At 37.7% G+C, this 18,006-nt stretch overlaps 1 protein-coding gene across 1 annotated transcript in view; it reads right to left on the bottom strand.

The window, feature by feature from the left end:
* The window catches only part of LOC149434833 (procollagen-lysine,2-oxoglutarate 5-dioxygenase 2-like), a gene marked incomplete at its 3' end in the record, with an annotated part of 108,115 nt that overhangs the window by 1,607 nt on the left and 88,502 nt on the right, over positions 1-18,006 (bottom strand). The window contains exons 8-10 of the mRNA XM_089663324.1: positions 11,489-11,590; positions 4,077-4,202; positions 740-861 (exon numbers count right to left, since the gene is read on the bottom strand). Of these exons, the coding sequence (XP_089519450.1) occupies positions 740-861; positions 4,077-4,202; positions 11,489-11,590 (350 nt within the window). The remainder of the gene's footprint in view (positions 1-739; positions 862-4,076; positions 4,203-11,488; positions 11,591-18,006) is intronic.

The raw sequence follows: 18,006 nt of genomic DNA, 5'->3' as shown, positions 1-18,006 counted from the left end.
TGCCTATTGCTGTAACAAGGATTCTTATATTCCTTGTGACAGCAATAACAAAAAAAAAATTATTTTTTATCACTAATTTAAAGTGCCCCCATCCTCCTGCTCAAAGGCAAATGCGCACATCGGTCCTGCATGCAGGCAAAACAGCAATCTACCCACATTCGAGTTATCACACATCAGATCATGGGCAGTAATTCTAACACCAGATCCCCTGTAGTAACCTGTAAAGGCTTTTAAAGCATTGCCTATGGATTTTTAAATGGGGCACTTCAAGTTTGTGTAACAAGGTGTCATAAGAATAGGGGACAGAAAACACAACAAAAAGCATACTTCTTTAACAGAGTGGGGAAAAAAAAATACATAGCAGGTTTTGATTGCTCTCTTGTGTCTTCCTGTCTCAGGGACACCTGCACTCTCTTGTGCTAGTGTCAGTAGAACAGGAAATGTTGGGGGAGATCCCTAATAAGTATTAAAAAAAAAAAAAAAAAAAAAAAAAAAGATTGTTGGTGGAATTGGGCTTTAATTACAGCACCTGGCTGAATGCACGATTCTGTAACAATGACCCTGGAGGTCATGCTGTTCATTGTCCAGCTACCAATTGTCTTGTTTCATAGAACTTTTGTGGATTTTTGTTGATCCATTGGATAATATTCACTAATAATATCCACTAAAAGGAGAATCAACTCATACATTTAACAAAGAGGTAAATATTTATCTGCATGCATCTAAAAGGTGGTATTACATTCCCATGTTTCTTGCTTCTGCTTGTGTGATCTCTTCTTCAGGTCCAACTACTTTGAAATTCTTAATGATTCCCTTGGCTTTTTCCCAAAACTTCTGGATATGTTTTTCATGATAAACCTCCTGTAATTAAGGAAATGTGCCAGAGAAAGTGATATTTTAGGACACAAAATTACATTACTGGAAATATTGGATAACAGAGGGGACAGATAAGACACATACTAATGAAGGTATAAAAATTTTTAGACCCTACAGTATAACACATTCTTTGGATTCTTAATAGCTGCTTTGTTTTTTGGCTGAACTCAATGGACATAGGTTTTTTTTTTTCCTCACATTTTAACATTTGTGGCCAGCTTTATAATAAAGTGAACTAGTGATTTTAAACAGCTTTGTTGATTTTGATAAATGTCTAAATAAATTGAAGTACAAATGTAAATATGCCAAAACAATTTAATTTGACATGAAGTTGTTAAGATATCATAAAAGGTGCCCATTGGGATGTTGAGGTGTTACGGTTTTCTAAAACTTGCTTGGAATTCTTTAAAGTGAACCCATAGGGGAAATAAATAGTAGTAGGTAGCGGAGACTACTACTGTCAGTAAATGCTTTTTGCTGTTAAATATCTGGCCTCAGCTCCCACTGACCACCCTCTCCCCCTTTTTCTACCCTATCACCATCACAACTGACAATGCTTGGGCCTGCTTGATCGGTTGCTCATCTCATTACGTGGTGGAGAGATCTTATCGCTTAATTCTCCCCTATACTAGATGTGTGAGGTTATGTTTTAACTGCCTGCTGCTACTGTTATTTTAGCAGCTTTATTTGTCCAACAGGTTTGCTTTAAGTAATCTCTACTTTGAGAAAAGTTTTATACTCAAGAAATTTGTAAAAATTTTCTAATTAAGAAATACATTTATGTAAGCAGAACTAAATGCAAAATGACATTATGTTTAAGCCTCTTGTTACTAATCAATCATCAAGGTTCTCATGGCACAGCTTACATCATTTTATTAGGCGTTTTCTTGATTAGAAGGAGCACTGATTAATACAACTCATGATATGAGTGGTTTATTTAACTAAATCCTGGGCAGTGACACTGTGGTTTTTAGTGATTACTGTTAGATTTAAAGTGATTAAATTGCATGTGGATTTTTAAAAATTACAATTGAAAGACTTTTCAATGGCAATTAGACCTTGCTAATGGTAGGTCAGTCAATTATACAATTATTATGGCAATAGGAGTTATGCAAAAACCTCACAGGGAAATTGAAAAGAAAAAAAAAAAAATCTATTTTGCTGTAAAAACAAAATCGAAAGAACATCTATATGTCCGACACACACAACAGTGAAAGAGCATGCCATTGTAACTAACCCCACTTCGAGTTAAATCACAGAGAATAAATCCCTGATTGGTTGATGTAGGCTGTTTTGCATATTTTCATTGCTCTTAGCACTGGCTTGTTAAGTCTGCTGGAAATGAGCGATCAGGAGGTCCTCTAACTTTTGCCACATATAGGCAAAGACACTACACCAATATATAGTGCCCCCACCTCTGTATACCAGTGCAGATATATAGATAAGAAAGCAAAAGGCATTCTATGTGATGCTATAGCCAGAGCTACAATGGAATGTTTTAGATCAGAGCTACAATGGAATGTTTTAGATCAAAGCACACTCATGTGTAAGAATGACCCAGTCAAAGTCCAGACATAAATCCAATTAAGAATCTTTGTCAAGCCTTGAAAATTGCTGTTCACAGATGCTCTCTTATCCAATCTGACAGAGCTTGAGCTATTTTACAAAGAAGAACGGGCAAAAATGTCACTCTAGATGTGCAAAGCTGGTAGAAACATCCCCAAAAAGATTGTAGATCCACCTTTTTCTGCAATTCCAGCTGCAAAGTATTGACTGAGTGGGGCTGAATACAAATGCACACCACACTTTTCAGGTATTTGTAAAAAATTGAAAACCATTCAATATACACACACCTAATATGCATTCACTACAACCAGGGTTCTGACCAATTTGCAGCACCTTAAATAAGGAAATAGGAAAAGGGCTCCAAAAGGACATTTTACCAGTTAACGTCTATTGTGGGAAAATCAGAATCAATATGAGAAAACCAATGAAAATGCAAAATACAGTATCATTATGTCATTACCCTTATTTGAATGTATGTCAAGTATAAATAAGGGCAAGAGAGCAACTAAGGCGGTGCACCAATAATGCAGATTGCTTCATTTGTAATGCTAAACATGGCACTCCATTATTTTCCTCATCCAGTTTGCTTCCAGCCAAGAAATACTGTAAGTAAATAATCCATTATGTGAAATGGCTCAATGAGCCAGATTAGCAGATCATCATGGATCTTTATTTCCTTACTACACATTATCTGGCCAATAGAAAAGATGAAGAAATTGCCATCCATGTAGTGGCAACCCCAGGAAGACCTCTAACTGCAGGTCAAATGACTAGTAGGATCTTTATCCACCTGGACCAGTATTTGTATGGAGCTGAGACTTGGCACTGGATCAAAAGATGGCACATGAAAAATAGTGTTCAATCTGCTAGTGAGTCAAGTAACTACTTATAACTGGAAAATCTGGTGGAGAGGATATTAGATATAATGAGATGGACAGTTAGAATTGGCCAAACTTGGGAATGGATGTAGAGGTCTTTTCTGGTGCGATTGATGGGTAAACTGAAAGATCATTTTGGCCATTGACTGTCTTTTAGGCTAGCTTGGACTAATAGTACAAGATATTTTACATTATCTTCGCTTAGTTTATATAAAAATATGTTACACCAAGAAGCCGATTCAGCCAAAACTAGCAAATTTTGGCATATCCTTTAAGGGTGGGCATCAATTTTGAGAGAGCAAAAGAGAATGAAAGCTAAAGAGCGAAGATAAGATGAGGGAGGCAGCCCTGTTAAACAGTATGCTACTCATACATCATTTCTTCACTTTAAAAACACAAATAACTGCATTAAATGGCTTGTAAATGGTTTGAATAACTCATTAAATTTGCACATCCGTTGTGAACCATAAAAATGTGGGTCCTAAAAATAGCAGCTCAGCTGTAAGTTACAAGGTCAAATCAATGAAACAATCAATCAGGATACTTCCATCAAATGGGAATATAAATCAACATGCATATTTCTGAAGTACTATAAAGTTTATGAGCTTTCAAACTTACAACTGTCCATGTGCAATTTTATATTTTGCAGATCTCAGAGCTTGTAAATGCAGCTAATAGACCGGCATTAAAGCCATTAACACAGTATGGCTACAAGACAATAATGGAAAAACACATCCTGTACATCTCAATACTTACACGGTTATGAATAAATACTGATAGTTTATCTTTGGGATAGTCAAGTGCCAACAGTCTGCTGAAGAACTCTGGCAGGAAAGGAGTTGGCTGTTCGACAAAGATTCCTACGGTAATATCTGGATAGCCCTAAAAAACATAAAACCAGTCAATTAAATAGGAGTTAACAATTACAAGAACATAGCTACCATCTCATAACTTTCACAATAAATTTAGCTTTGAATAAAAAAAAAAAATAAAAAAAAAAGTTCACCTTTTGGTAAAAAAATAAATGCACTTTTTTTTTTGCAGGTTAAAAAAACAAAAAAAAACAACAAAGTGTGCATTTATCATTTTGTCTGCAGGAGCCTGTAAAGCATTGCACCCGGGGTGGGAGCGGGAGCAGGAACTGGACAGATCGTAACATGTTACACTGTGAATGTGTGTGTAGCATATTACAAAAGATGAACTTCTCCTTTAAGATCTTGTGTTGTATTATTTAGACTGCTAGATGTATTTCATGTACAGCTATCTTTAATTATCTTTTAAACAAACTGATCTAGACCATCTATATAAAATGTGGAGCCTAAATCCTAAGAATCCTGTGTTCTTCAGCATCTGAACAGACTATAGATTTTACTGATGACCTACAATAGGAGAGGATCTGCCACATCTGTATCAGTGATCGCAAGAAAAAAAAAAAAAAAAAAATTAAAGGCTGGTTGTATTGAAGTCGATCTATACACTTCAGTACAATGAGAATGCCCATAGATGGATCTAAATTTGGCCAGTTCCTCCTGAAATCGGCCAAATTTTGATCCATCTGTTGCCAGTTTAAGATTAACATCACTTCATATACATAGGCCTCCATGGTAGAGTACAAAAGAGTAGGCTAAAGATGCAGCTTGGAAGGCACAAAAAAAAAAAAAAAAAAAAAAAAAGTATCAGATAAGAGCCTTATGTTAAAAGTGATGAAAAGAGCCTGGGGGCGGTGTTGGAGATTACTGTGACTGATACAACTTTGCTAAATAAGATTCCAAGATTCTGGCTAGAGTAAATAACCACTGAGCCAGAGATGCTTTCACACCCTGTCCGGGGTGTAACTACTCTTTCTAGTACGGACTGTGAACAAATGAATACTGGACAAGACAGGCTTACTATATCTGTATGTCAGACACAAGCTCTCCAGATGGTAATTCTTACACTTTCAGTTTATGAAGGAAAGTCTACTGTTTAGGTTAAAGTCATTCTGCCAGAATAGTTTGATTCATAGAGATTATGTTTCCATTAGAAAAATATGGCATGTTTAAAATATTCAGCAGAGAAACCTCTGAGTATACAAAGGCTTAGGCTTGTGGGTCACTGGGACCTTCAAGACAATACAGTATAGTTTCTTTAATAAATGTATCCTAAGTTTGATTGAGCAGCTGTCAGAGGTCAATCTCTTCATAAGCAATGGTTGGTGGGAACCACTATAAAAAACAAAGTATATACTAAGTTTGTCAGTCTGACAGCTTTGGCATTTGCTAAAAGTGCTAGAGTTTACATGCATAGTTGAATAAAAACTGCCTATGCAGATAAGGGCAATCTGGAGATAAAAACAAACTGTATAGCTATAACCAAAATATGTAATATGCTGTTTATGTATCTTATGATGCTTGATTGAACTTCAAGAGATTGCATCTCCGTTTTCTGACTTGTTTCTAGGATGTTCCGAAGACACTTACTGTTCACATCCACCATCACAGGAGTGCACTCTCAAATGCTGAGTTCATAGCTACTGCATCAAGAGAGAAAGTGCATATCAGGGGGTTTGAATCAGAGAAAGAGCTCACTCCTGTGTTGGTGGAAGTGAACAGTAACAGTGGGCATGGTCTTAAAGCCATATTGCCTTGTTGCTATTATGTTGTTAATTATAGGCAATGCCAGCTGACATTCCAGCTCTGGTTAGCCCTGCACCAAACATAGGCTGCATCCTACCAGATGTAGTACTTGTTGGGGCATTCAAGCAGCCACGGCTGTGGAGATTCTGCCATCCATGCTGTTATAATGGATAGGAAAATCAATGTTCTGGTACTCAGGCAGCCATTGCTATGGAGATTCTTCAGTCCATGCTGTTGGTGTGGATATGGCAATCAATTGATTTTCTCTTGTTCAGTCTGTAGGCAGTGTATGGTGGCCTTATAGGGTATAAATTCAGCCATAAAATGCAACAACAAAAGTAGCAGAAATGTTTTTGTAGGTTATCAACCCAGCTCAAGTGATAAAATTTCATCCCACGCTGCCACAGCATCTCACATGTACTGGCGATATTTTTGCTATTTATTTCTTTCACCCCAAGGAACAGAGAGCAGAGTCAAGCACATGTCCTTGCCTCAGTCAAAACAAACTATATTAATATATCTCTGTCTCTATCAGACATTATACTCATAGTATTTAGGATTGATTACTTAGTAACTGTTGGGATTTCATCCTGTCCTATTGTGACAGCAAGGTTAGCTGAAGCAACCCTGCCCTGACTAGGAGGAAAGTATGTGAGGGAAGAGAAGAACAGAGAATGGCTTTTCTGGAGGAAGCACTGGAGCATTCACACACAGGTTATAACAGATGCAAAGTGCTTCCACCAGAATTAAGGAAGTACAAACAGCTGGCAAAATCAACAGGTATTTTCTACATACTATGTAGTGATTTTACAGCTTTCAAAAAGCACATGTAAAAAGAGCAATATAAAAAATATATATATATTTTGGTTAACTGACAGTATATGTGACACAGCATACAATTATGTGCACTGCTCACAGCTCTGCATAATATAAACATAAGATTTGCTGCATTGTGGGCATCCTGTACTTTTCCATTTACTGTGTATTGATCTCTACAGACAATTGTAGGGACTGTACATATGAAATATTTTGCCAATTCCAATATGCTGAGCTGCAGAAGCATTAATTTCCAATGTGGAGCCCAGTGTTAAAGTTAGATACTCTGTAATTTGCTATAATTTTATCTACTTGTACAGTGAAAAAATGACAATTTCTTAAAGATATTTATTTTTAAGCTTTATTTCCAATGTGACTCAAAGCAACTTCCCAATTTGATTCTGAGATTTACAGCAATATGATCCATTCATAAAACGGCAAGCCCCTTTGATTCTCTGCATGCCAGAAAGCCATGGTGCATTACACTGAAGGATATTGAGGGGAGTACATGCTTGGATGGAGAACTTTGGAGCTGAAAACACCTGATTCCAGGAATTCATAAAGTACTTCACAAACTAACAAGTGCATGCAGGAACCTCTGTCCGCTTTCAAATTGTTCTCTTAAGTTCATTACAGATTATGTTAGACAAGACACTTGTTTTTAGAATGATTCCTGCTCTTTATAAGTTGGAGAAAAGCTTGGCTATACTTTTCCTATGGATCATAGGAGAAGTACAGATCACTCTGCAGTCCTGAAACCTGTTGTCAGCTGACCTCACTGAGCCAGTCCAGGCTCTGCAAAGATCCCGACACCGGGTTCAGCCATTGAATGCTGGAGGGGCAGGGCAGAGAGCCAGAGACTGACAGTCACCAGCTCTATGCTCAGAGCGGAGGAGGAGAACTGAGCGAGCAGCAGATTAATGCTGCGACCACCTAGGTGAGTATAATTTTTTTTTATTTTTATACAAAGTCCTTCTCCAATTCTCTTTTAATTAGATTATATCTACACAAATCTATATTTATTTTCTCTATTAATGCCTTGTGTGTTACCTTTTTGCTCTTGGTTATAATGCAGACCAGTATTTTCACTGAGAACTGAATTAAATGCCCCAAGTTTTTCTTTCAGTTTTGCAATGTTTACTTCAACCCTGTGTTGTAATTTACTGGTTGCCATTTGTCAGCCATCCAAAGCAAATCACAGATTCGGACACAGTTGTTTTCCTTTTGTTTACCAGTCTGGAAATGCTCTTCCAAACTGCCACATATAATCAATATCTAAACAAACACACTTATCTTTCATGTTCCAAACCATTCAAGCCTGTGCCAGAAAGGAATTCTGCCGTGCGCTGGGCCATTCTATTTTTTATTCAGAACTGCTCCTGTTCTGTTCTGTTCTAATCTGGGTTTATATGGTTCTTCTCTGTCCATTTACAAGACCAGAAGTGACTGACAGGACAGAACTAAAAAGTCAGACATGTAAGCAATGACTCCAGGGCTTTGTGTCGGGAAACCAAGAAGTGAACACAGTGAAATACAAAACAACTTAAAATACAAGGTGCGACTCAGACTGTATATTCCCAAAAAAAAACAGTATGACCGAGGATGAAAGTGGAACATCTGTGAAGGTTTATTTCCAGCACATCATACTTTTCCACATTAGGAATTGTCAAGCCATGTTTGTTCTAGACATAATACTATAAACGACAAAACACAGCCACAGATTTAACCTGCTGGGTCTTCATTCACTGCTCATTCAGAAACTGACTTTCTGGATTTTAACTTGAGTTTTGTTTTCATTGAGGGTGGGGTTACATAAACTGGATGACATCTATTTTCTATCAAAACATAAAAATGTTGAAAATGGCTCTGAATAAATGGTGCCCAGTGCTGTTACTTCACAGGTTATGTAATACACTCAATATAACTTCCTTTTAAAAAACTGACAGCTCTGTTGAGAATTACTTGTTTGATGTAGGGATGAAATCTCATCATATTACAGCCATCCTGATGAGAATTACATGTTTGATATGGGAAATGGGGATAAGCCAAACTGCCCTGTGTTTGGTTTGAGCAGGATTCTGAGAATTTCAAAAACGTTCAGACGCTTAAACCTAATCCCATGGAAATCAATGGAAGCCAAATCTGTCAAATTAAAAATGACAATTTTCTGGGCTAATAAGCAAGGGGGTCTCAAAAAAAAAATAGCATGGGGTGCGCACTGCCCTGAGAAACATGTACCAAAGCAAAAATAAAATATTCCAGTTGGCCAAGAGCAATAATTTTGTAAATACTTAAAGTGAAACATTATAAATGCCCAAAAGGAAAAAGTGTTTACAATTGCCAGCAAATTATAGGTCATTGACAGCTTCTTAAAAAAAAAAAGCATGTGTATACCTCCTGAATACCAGGCTTCAAGCCTTCAACATGGATGGGCAGAGCACTTTGTTCACATGCTAATGGAGGACAAGGCCTCTTCCCCACAACCCTGGCTGGTGGCTGTGGGGTTCTGCGGGTAGGGGAACTATTGGAATCTGGAAGTCTACTTTAATAAGGAGGCCATCAGATAGCTCCCCCCTGCATGAAGAAGTATGGGGTACATAACACCCCTAAGAAAAAAAAAATTTAACCTAGAAATGCAAGCACCCAAAATATCCTTTATCAAAAAATAATAATCCCCCCAAAAAAGTCCTTAATTATAAATCCATAGTCAATCATGATGCCTGCCAACTCACCAAATAAGAAAACCTGAAAACATGGTTCATATGACCAATACCTATAGTACTCAGCAGGGTTGGAGGTGACATCAGAGCAGGGATTCCTGATTATGTCAGTTGTTCCTAGGGATGTGGAAGGTGCAAATGTTTACTTAGGAACCAGCAACAGAGGGAAGTTGTCATATCACAGTAGTAGAAGTACTGCTTCTATATATGATTTTTAGCTCCTGACTAACAGGGGCCGAGGTTTGGACTGAACAATCTGTTCATCCCTTGGGGAAGAATTCACATCAAATCATAGCCATTTCTTTGAGAAACACAAGTTTGATATGGAAATTAATTCAGTTCATATCATAGCCATTCTGTTGGGAATTACGGGTTTGACATGGAGATGAAAATCACATCCTATCATAGCGATAGCTATATGCAGATGACCATCACACCATCCCCTGCCTGTTAGGCTTGACCTAAACTATACTGTAGGTTGTGCTTAAGCCCTAGCAATCCTGCATCCCCCCCATTCTTTAACAGTTGTGATTTCAGATTTCACCAGCAGCTGGCCTGTCAGACACCATGACATTCTAAGGCTGCTGTTATATCCTAAAGGAGAATAGTACAAAGAAAACAAATCTGAGCAGGAGAAAACCCACCCACATATAGTCTGTGATGCTAAAACAGCCTAAAGGACAATGTTCTTTTTTTTCCTTCAGGATAGCATTGAAGAGGACCAAAGATGGCTTACATAAGAAGGAAGTAAAGACAAATTTCATGTTCTGTTCTGCAGGGTAACAAGACCACTCATCAACCATGAACTACAACCCAACCGTTAAGAAACAAAAAAATATTATTGTTCAGATGCCTGAGAGACCAGCTCACCAACGCCTTGGAGTCAGTGCATAGTTGGAAGTCTTATCTATCAAGAATCTTCCAAAAAAACATGCTGCATTTTTTAAATGCTACAAGGTATTTCCTGTTGTGTTGTTTCTAGGATTTTTAACTGAATAAAAAAAAAAAAAAAAACACTTTGGCCCTAAAAGGTGAATGTGTGGCTCTTCTTATTTTAGAAAATGCATGTTTAATATGGTTGCTTTTCCTCTAATATGTCACCCCATTTTAAACTACTCATACAAACATTTTCATTTTTTACCAGATGGTTGGCAACTTTTTTAGGACAACATCTGTGCTAGCATCTTTGTTCAAAAAAATAGAGGAGGAACACTCATAAGCTACAAAACAGATCCATCATACTCAAGTGGTTTGGTCCCTATGCTACCTCGCACCTTGTGACCTAATGTAACAATTAGGTTATAGTCTTACAAAGATCAGTCCCCCTGCTGCATTTTTCCTTGTTTCCTGCCAACACAATACACTGGACAGGGCAATTAGACATTGGGAAGCTATGCCTATGGAGGAGCACAAGAACTTATTACAATATAGAGCCTTAAAAAAAACAACAAAAAAAAAAAAACATTCATGTAGGCATGTTGAATCACTGATGGGTTTCTTCCACAGTTTAAAATGCAAAATGTCAGTCCTATCTGCACTGTAGATGTTATGGATGGCACAAATGGAACATAACACAGTTAAGAAATCTGGCAGATAGAACTCCTTAAGGAAGTACTTGCAGTTACAGTAAGGTTTCTTATAGAGATGGAAACTGCCCAGGAACAATGAACAATGTACCCATTTGTAAGGCAACAGTGTTATGTTTTTAGGGGGATCTATGACATCCTTTTACAGTCTGGTTAGTTACTGAAGTAGTTGTGGTTGTATACTGGAAAAATAACTGCATCAAAGATGAAGGGTTGAGTGAGTCTAGTCATGTTGCTGCACCTGCAGAAGCTTTGGTTGACCCATATTATAAACACCAATCATAAGAAATGTTCACAAGCAAAGGGCTGTACATGGCATCTGGTGTGCAAAGGAATCATCCTGCAGTACTATGTGAATGTGTCACTGTGCTTAGCCGGAGTAATAGTACATTTTTAACATGAAAAGTGACCTCTATTGAACATATACTCACGTCAATTGTTGATAAATCAATGGTGTTTAAATCACAATTTCGACAACTAATTTCAGGTGTCCACAAATCAGGAACATAATTTCCAAAGTAGTTTAGCTGAACCTACAGAGAGAAAAAAAATGCAAATGTTGTGCAATATAAAAATATATTTATAGTAAGCTAGGCTGCAAAAGGAGAAATGAAACACTATGCAGATACACCAGCCAAGCCCAGCAGTGAGGTATTTTGGGACACAAAAACACAAAGAAAGAGAGGTGTCAGGTCATGTTTGCACTTCTATACACTCCTTTATAGACCTTTTCAATCTGCTTTAAAAGGTGTGAGTATGAACCCTGTAAAGCAGGTGCTACTGCAAAAAAAATTAGAACTGCCAAAGACATCAAATATCTTGGGTAATTTGCAAGTTTGATAAAAGTAAGCCCTGCTATGAAAATAATGACATCTACTTAAAGTTCAACCCCATACAGTATAACAGTCTCTGTATGCAGTAATGCAAGCCGTATTAATACTTGGATACATACTTGGTATCAGCCTCTTACAGTCCTTGCATAGTAGAGCTCAGACTGGGAGAGGCAGACAGCACAAGAAGCCAATCAGGTGTGCTGCAGTGGTCATGTGCTAGCAATAAACATGCCGATTAAACTGCCTGGAGTTCAGCTTTAAATGAGATGTTCATACTCCCACATACACGATTTGAAGCTCTGTAGAGTGTAGAAGGTTCGCACTGTGAACAGCCTTCTTTCAAGTAACATTCCGGTCTCATTTTTTATTCTACTAAAAAAATCCATCCAAGCAACAATAATGTTTAGGCAGTTGGACCATTTATTGCACCAAATTCACCAGCAGCTGGCAATTAAAACAAATAGATTTTGTAGCTCCAGGTCCTCAAAAGCAATGTAGTTGTGAGCAGTCAGGGCACTGAAGAATGGCAGATTATTGGTGGTCTTGTGTTACTGAACTTCCCTTTAAACCAGGAAAAAAACACAAACACACACACCAAAAAAAAAGTCTAAAAATTCACTTGACGTTGTAGCAGACAAGATACGTAATTTTAAAAATATGTGCAAAACATGTTGTTTCCGATGGGCCTGTCGCTGGGTAAGCCCATGTCATTTGTGGGCATTTGGCCTCAACAGCAGGATGGTCAGGAGTGCACACATCCGACAGAATTTCTATGTGTGTGTGTCTCATCTGGAAGCAATCAGCCAGCTGCTGTCCAAGGTTTTCGGCATTAATGTGGTGATCACTAAGACTCATTCAGGCAGGATTACACAGCAGACTAAAACCATCATTCATAGACACATATCATTTGAAACGTCCACTGCACAAATCAACGAACACACATCAATCATTGTGCCTTGTACGAGCTTACAAAAGATGGTCATCACTAGGTCAGAACAGTGCATCAGAGAAAGACAGGAACACTTTGTTTTTTTCATAAATTTTCCTATAGCTGGCTAAAAATTTCTCAATCCTAAATTATATATTTTTTACATTAAAGTAGTTCCTTTTACAGAGTCTGCTGCCTTCTCTCAGTTGGTGACTATCCCCTACCAGCCACTGTGGATTCCACTAAAAAGCTGCATTAGATTCTGCATTCAGATTTGCATCAGTATACCTTAAATTTGTGTTTAAAATGTTATTTAAATTATTTTTATTTTAATAAAAGCAATATTTCAGGCAGAAACATTGTATACATGACACTTTACCCATTACACTGATTGTGCATTGCTTTACGGGTTTTGTAAAGAGAGCACAGCAATAGCCATTTACCTTCAGAGTCTCCCTAACTGGAAGTTTGAATGAAGCTGTACTGGGCAGAGAGAAGGGAGGGAGGTTGACTCTTCAACTAGTACTTCATCTGTTAGATGTGTAATAGAAACCTTACAAAATGGGATTCAATCTCAGCTGTCCCAGATATCAATGGGAAGGCTCCCTATATATATCAGCCATTTTAATTAAAATGCACAAATTCCAAAATGAACACATTTTAATAAATCTGATGTTAACTAAATAGAACTACAATAAGGCATAAATAACATTCAGGGATCCTTGTTATCTCTAACTTTGGAAGCCATCTCAGAGATCACAGGTCTGTCAGAGATCACAAACTAACAACTGGTAAAGTAGCCGCTGTTAACAAAAGTTTGATATATTTCATGTCAATGAAAAGGTCCGTTTGGTTATAGCAAATTTTTGTTATCCATACCACAGTGTCAGAAGGTGAAAATTTCTAAGTCTTTTTTTCTTCTTTTTAAATTGTCCTCCAATTGCCTGCCCCCAAGATAAGAAAATAATATCTATTTCAAAGGTTAGAAAAAACAAAACCGAATCCAGCAGAGAAAACTCTCAACTATTGAAAGGCTCATACAGTATGTATACAACTAAAAATTCAAGCAATATTAAAAAGGCAAGGGTTTTGTTTTTTAAATAACAAACATGTTCTACTTACCTGCTCCGTATAATGGTTTTGCACAGAGCAGCCTCTATCCTCCCCAGGTCCCCCAATGGTGCTTCTGGCCCCTCCTGATGGCTGAGTGCCCCAGAGCAAACCAGCTTGTTATGGGGGCACCCAAACAGGCTCTCTCCCGAGCCACTGCTCTGCGAGTAAATTCACACCTAGAGCTGTGGCTCAGCCTCACCGTTTCTTTCTTATTGGCGCACTTGCTGCGATTATAAAAAACTGTAGCGCTTAAAACAGATATAAGTGAAAACCCAACTATTACCTCGTAAAGATGTCCATGGACTAAATATGCCCCAAACCGAATGTAAATAAACTCACTAAAACTCAAAGCAAATAATTTATACCCATAAATAAATGAATATATCAAGAAAAAGTGAGTATTCCATGCACATAAATCAAACAAAAAGCTAATATAAAGAAGTCCCATCTCCTTGTGAAGGTCTTGAACTATGTGACTGAATGATCTTCAGTTGGCAAAACCATGACAATGCCAAAAAGAAGAAATTTCCCATTCTGAGGTAAAAGTGCATATTTGACCATATGTGCCATTTGGCCTCAACATTGATTGGCATATCAATTCTTTTATTAACAACATTTGGTAGAGGTCTGTTCTTTATAAATATCCTTTTGTTTTAATTTCATATTTTTGACATTTGTGGACATTTGTATATTGCAGTAGATTGTCAAATTAAAGCGTTTTATATGCCTAGTGGAGATATGACTGGCACTTTACTTTAGATTTTTTGGATATAGAAGGGAGAAAACAAAACAAAAAAAAAAAAAAACCTTTTACTTATTTGTAATATAATGCAATTACAATAACTACCTCCAGGGTGCCCTGGAAAATCATTATTACATATGGGTTGTTTAGTTATATATTTATACTATATATTTTTACCACTAGGGCCAGATATATTGTTCTCTTGAAGCCAAGTTTACTTGTATCTCTTGGCAATCAACTGTCATGAGAGGGACACCAATCAATTCCAGTACTCTCCCCATGGATTTCCTATACAAGTGCATGGTGGTGGACGTGATGAAGTCACATCTGACGAACCGCATTGGGCGGAGTCGGGGCATACATCACCACATTCTCGCAACCATCTTTAATGTGGGAATAGATAGGGAGTTTGTTTTAATAGTGCTATATTTTACCTGTTAATTTATAAGTGCAATTTTTATTCTAATAAAAGCCTTTTAGTTACGTTTTTACACTATAGAAAGCCTTTTTGCTTTACACATGTTGCAACTGGAAGCCTGGTACATCGAGAGCGGTTGGCTATTATGAAGCATGTTGATGCGTATGCTGACATATCTGATGGTGTGGAGGAGGCCGACACTAACAATATCTGATATCATTGAGCTGTTTTTGACCACTCAGTAAAATGGGGGTCAAACACATCTGGCACGCATCTTTAGAGCACGATGTGGAGAGACAAGTTTGCAGATGTGACAACTTGGTTTTGCCATCGCAAGGAGATGGGACTCCTTTATATGAACTTTAAATTTGATTTATTTGCATGGAATACTCACTTTTTCTTGATATATTCATTTATTTATGGGTACGAATTATTCACTTTGCTGGTTTTTAGTGAGTTTATTTAAATTCTGTTTGGGGCACATTAGGTCCATTAACATCTTTCTGAGGTAATAGTTGGGTTTTTACTTATATCTGTTTAAGCGCTACACTGTTTTGCAATTATATTTGATAAATCCCAGCATTAGGATTTAGTGTCAGCTGCTTAGTCACGTATAATTTAGAACCAGCGAGGATTTCTTTTGCACATTTTCTAGTCACTGGCTGGGGATTGACACCCGAGGCTTTTATGCACATCGCGATGGGGCTCAGGCAAGTATTGGGGGGGGGGGGGCTGCTGCACACTGAAGGTTTTGACCTTCATGCAATGAATGCATGAAGTTAAAAAACCTTGAGCCTTTACAACCACACTAAACCCTTATACATTCTGTCTATTTGATCTTTTTAAATAAAGGATTGGTGCGCATCTGCTCTGCTTCTTACTAATGGTTGGATTTACCAAAACTGGAGCGAGTAAAATCTGGTGCAGGTGTGCATGGTAGCCAATTAGCTACTAACTTCAGCTTGTTCACAGAGCACCGTCACTCTCCTTTTTCAATAGCATAGGGAAGCTGTCTCACAAAGATGATCTGGGCAGGGTTGATAACAATGCTTAAAGTGTTACTAAACCCAGGACCCTGCATCCACTATATCTGGTCTCCCACAGAACATGGGAATTCAATTATTTTAGTATATATAAAAACTGCTAAATACCTTTTCACATCAGAAGTCAAAGCTTCTATCAGTGTCCAGCCCAGCACTAGCTAAAGCTTATAGGAGGAGTTTTCCTTTCTGCTCTAGGATACAAAACCCCTGACCTCTGTCTGACCAGTGCGGATTAGCCCTGTGCTGATCACATACACTCCCAAGAAGAAAAAAAAAAAAAGAAAAAAAACCTCTCTAGCAGTACACGCCAAACTGAGCATGTGCAAAATGCTTACAGTTCAGTCTGTCTGATCAGGAGATAAGAGGTGGTCACTTGAAAAAGGGGAAGATCAGAAGTCAAGATCAAACAGCCTTTTTACATAATGCAGAAGATTAACCCCTTAGGTTTCACAATGAGTATAACCAGCATGCTTTACTGCATATACATGCCAATTTTACTGTTGTGGGTTTAGTAACGCGAAGTTAACTCTTCTGTGCGCACAGAATGTTACATCTCGATCTTGTCAGAAACTTGGTGGAACTGTATTTTTTGCACTTATTGAAAAGCTTTCAGTGGTATATTTAAACAGACCCGAAGTGCCAAGAAATATCTAAACACCTAAACATCCATCTTTAAAAAAGAAAAGATACATTTTACTTTTAAAAAGTGAAACTGAACCATGGGCGAGACCCCAACTTGTAGGGACATGTAGTTCAGTCTTTGCGATCCCACTATGAATCATCTATCACTGTTGTTCCATGTGCTATGCTGGTATTTATTAACATTGCCTACGCAATCTCCCACTCTGACCATGTACCGATAAGGACATCTGCTGTAAAACTCAACATACGCAGCCTCTTACACGTCCTCTGTTACCACATCTCCTTACTGCTTCACTTCTAACACTACCATAATACCTTATTAGTTTATGCCTAGGGACTATAAAAAAAAATAACCAAGTCTGATGATGAGACCAAAAACCACAAACTAATGTTAGCAGGAAAAGAAGCAAATGCTTTCCAGATGACATCAGCCTATCACAGTCTGGCCCGTCTCTTGTAAGACAGTTTTTCCTCATTTCATACAATTTCCTTCTTTCCGTGCTACTTGACCAAACTAACTCATGGGGGAATACAGAATCATCTGAACAGACATTTAACCCGGCAAGCAATAGCAGGACCCACACAACCCAGACATGGGCATCAGAGGTCAGAGAATTATGAATGTGAAGTCAGACTTCCTTCACACATATAATCTCCCTTAAAAGTCGAGACTGAAAACAAATTCTAAAATAACTGGTGAGTCACTCAGCAAAAAAGGAAGGTATTTATGACACCGGGTTTCCAAAAGGAATATACATCTAGCGCAGTATTTCATTTGCCGAAGAACAACGAACATCACGGTTCAAGCTGTTCTAGAACTTCACTTTGGGGGGCTTTACTGTAGACAGTGGTATTACTAGATATGGAAAGATTAAAAACAATAAATAACATGACACATTTTTCATGGATCCCACACAAATTAAAACTGCAGATTTCAGTTTCCTGGATAGGCTTCAAAGGCAAGTATTGATTAAATACATTATGTGATGTGAAAAAAAATTATGCAACTGACAACACCTCTAATACACTATTGACTGCAGATTAACAACTGCCAATTAACTATTCCTTCTCATGTTTGTTTCTGAAAGTAACTTTAGACATGTTCCCCCTAATATATTTATTTTTATGAGTGCTACATCTGGTCCCCTTTGTTTGGCATGAGTAAGAGACGTTCTCTTGTTAAACTCTTACAATGTGTCCTGGCTCAATCTAATGGAAAAGGTCAAAATG

Source organism: Staurois parvus, unplaced genomic scaffold (genome assembly GCF_062004578.1).
Source record: "Staurois parvus isolate SC_StPar_1 unplaced genomic scaffold, SC_StPar_1.0 ptg001663l, whole genome shotgun sequence".
In the NCBI taxonomy this organism is placed as follows: domain Eukaryota; kingdom Metazoa; phylum Chordata; class Amphibia; order Anura; family Ranidae; genus Staurois; species Staurois parvus.
Note: the sequence above shows the minus strand (reverse complement) of the source record. Positions and strands in the feature narration are given on the sequence as shown.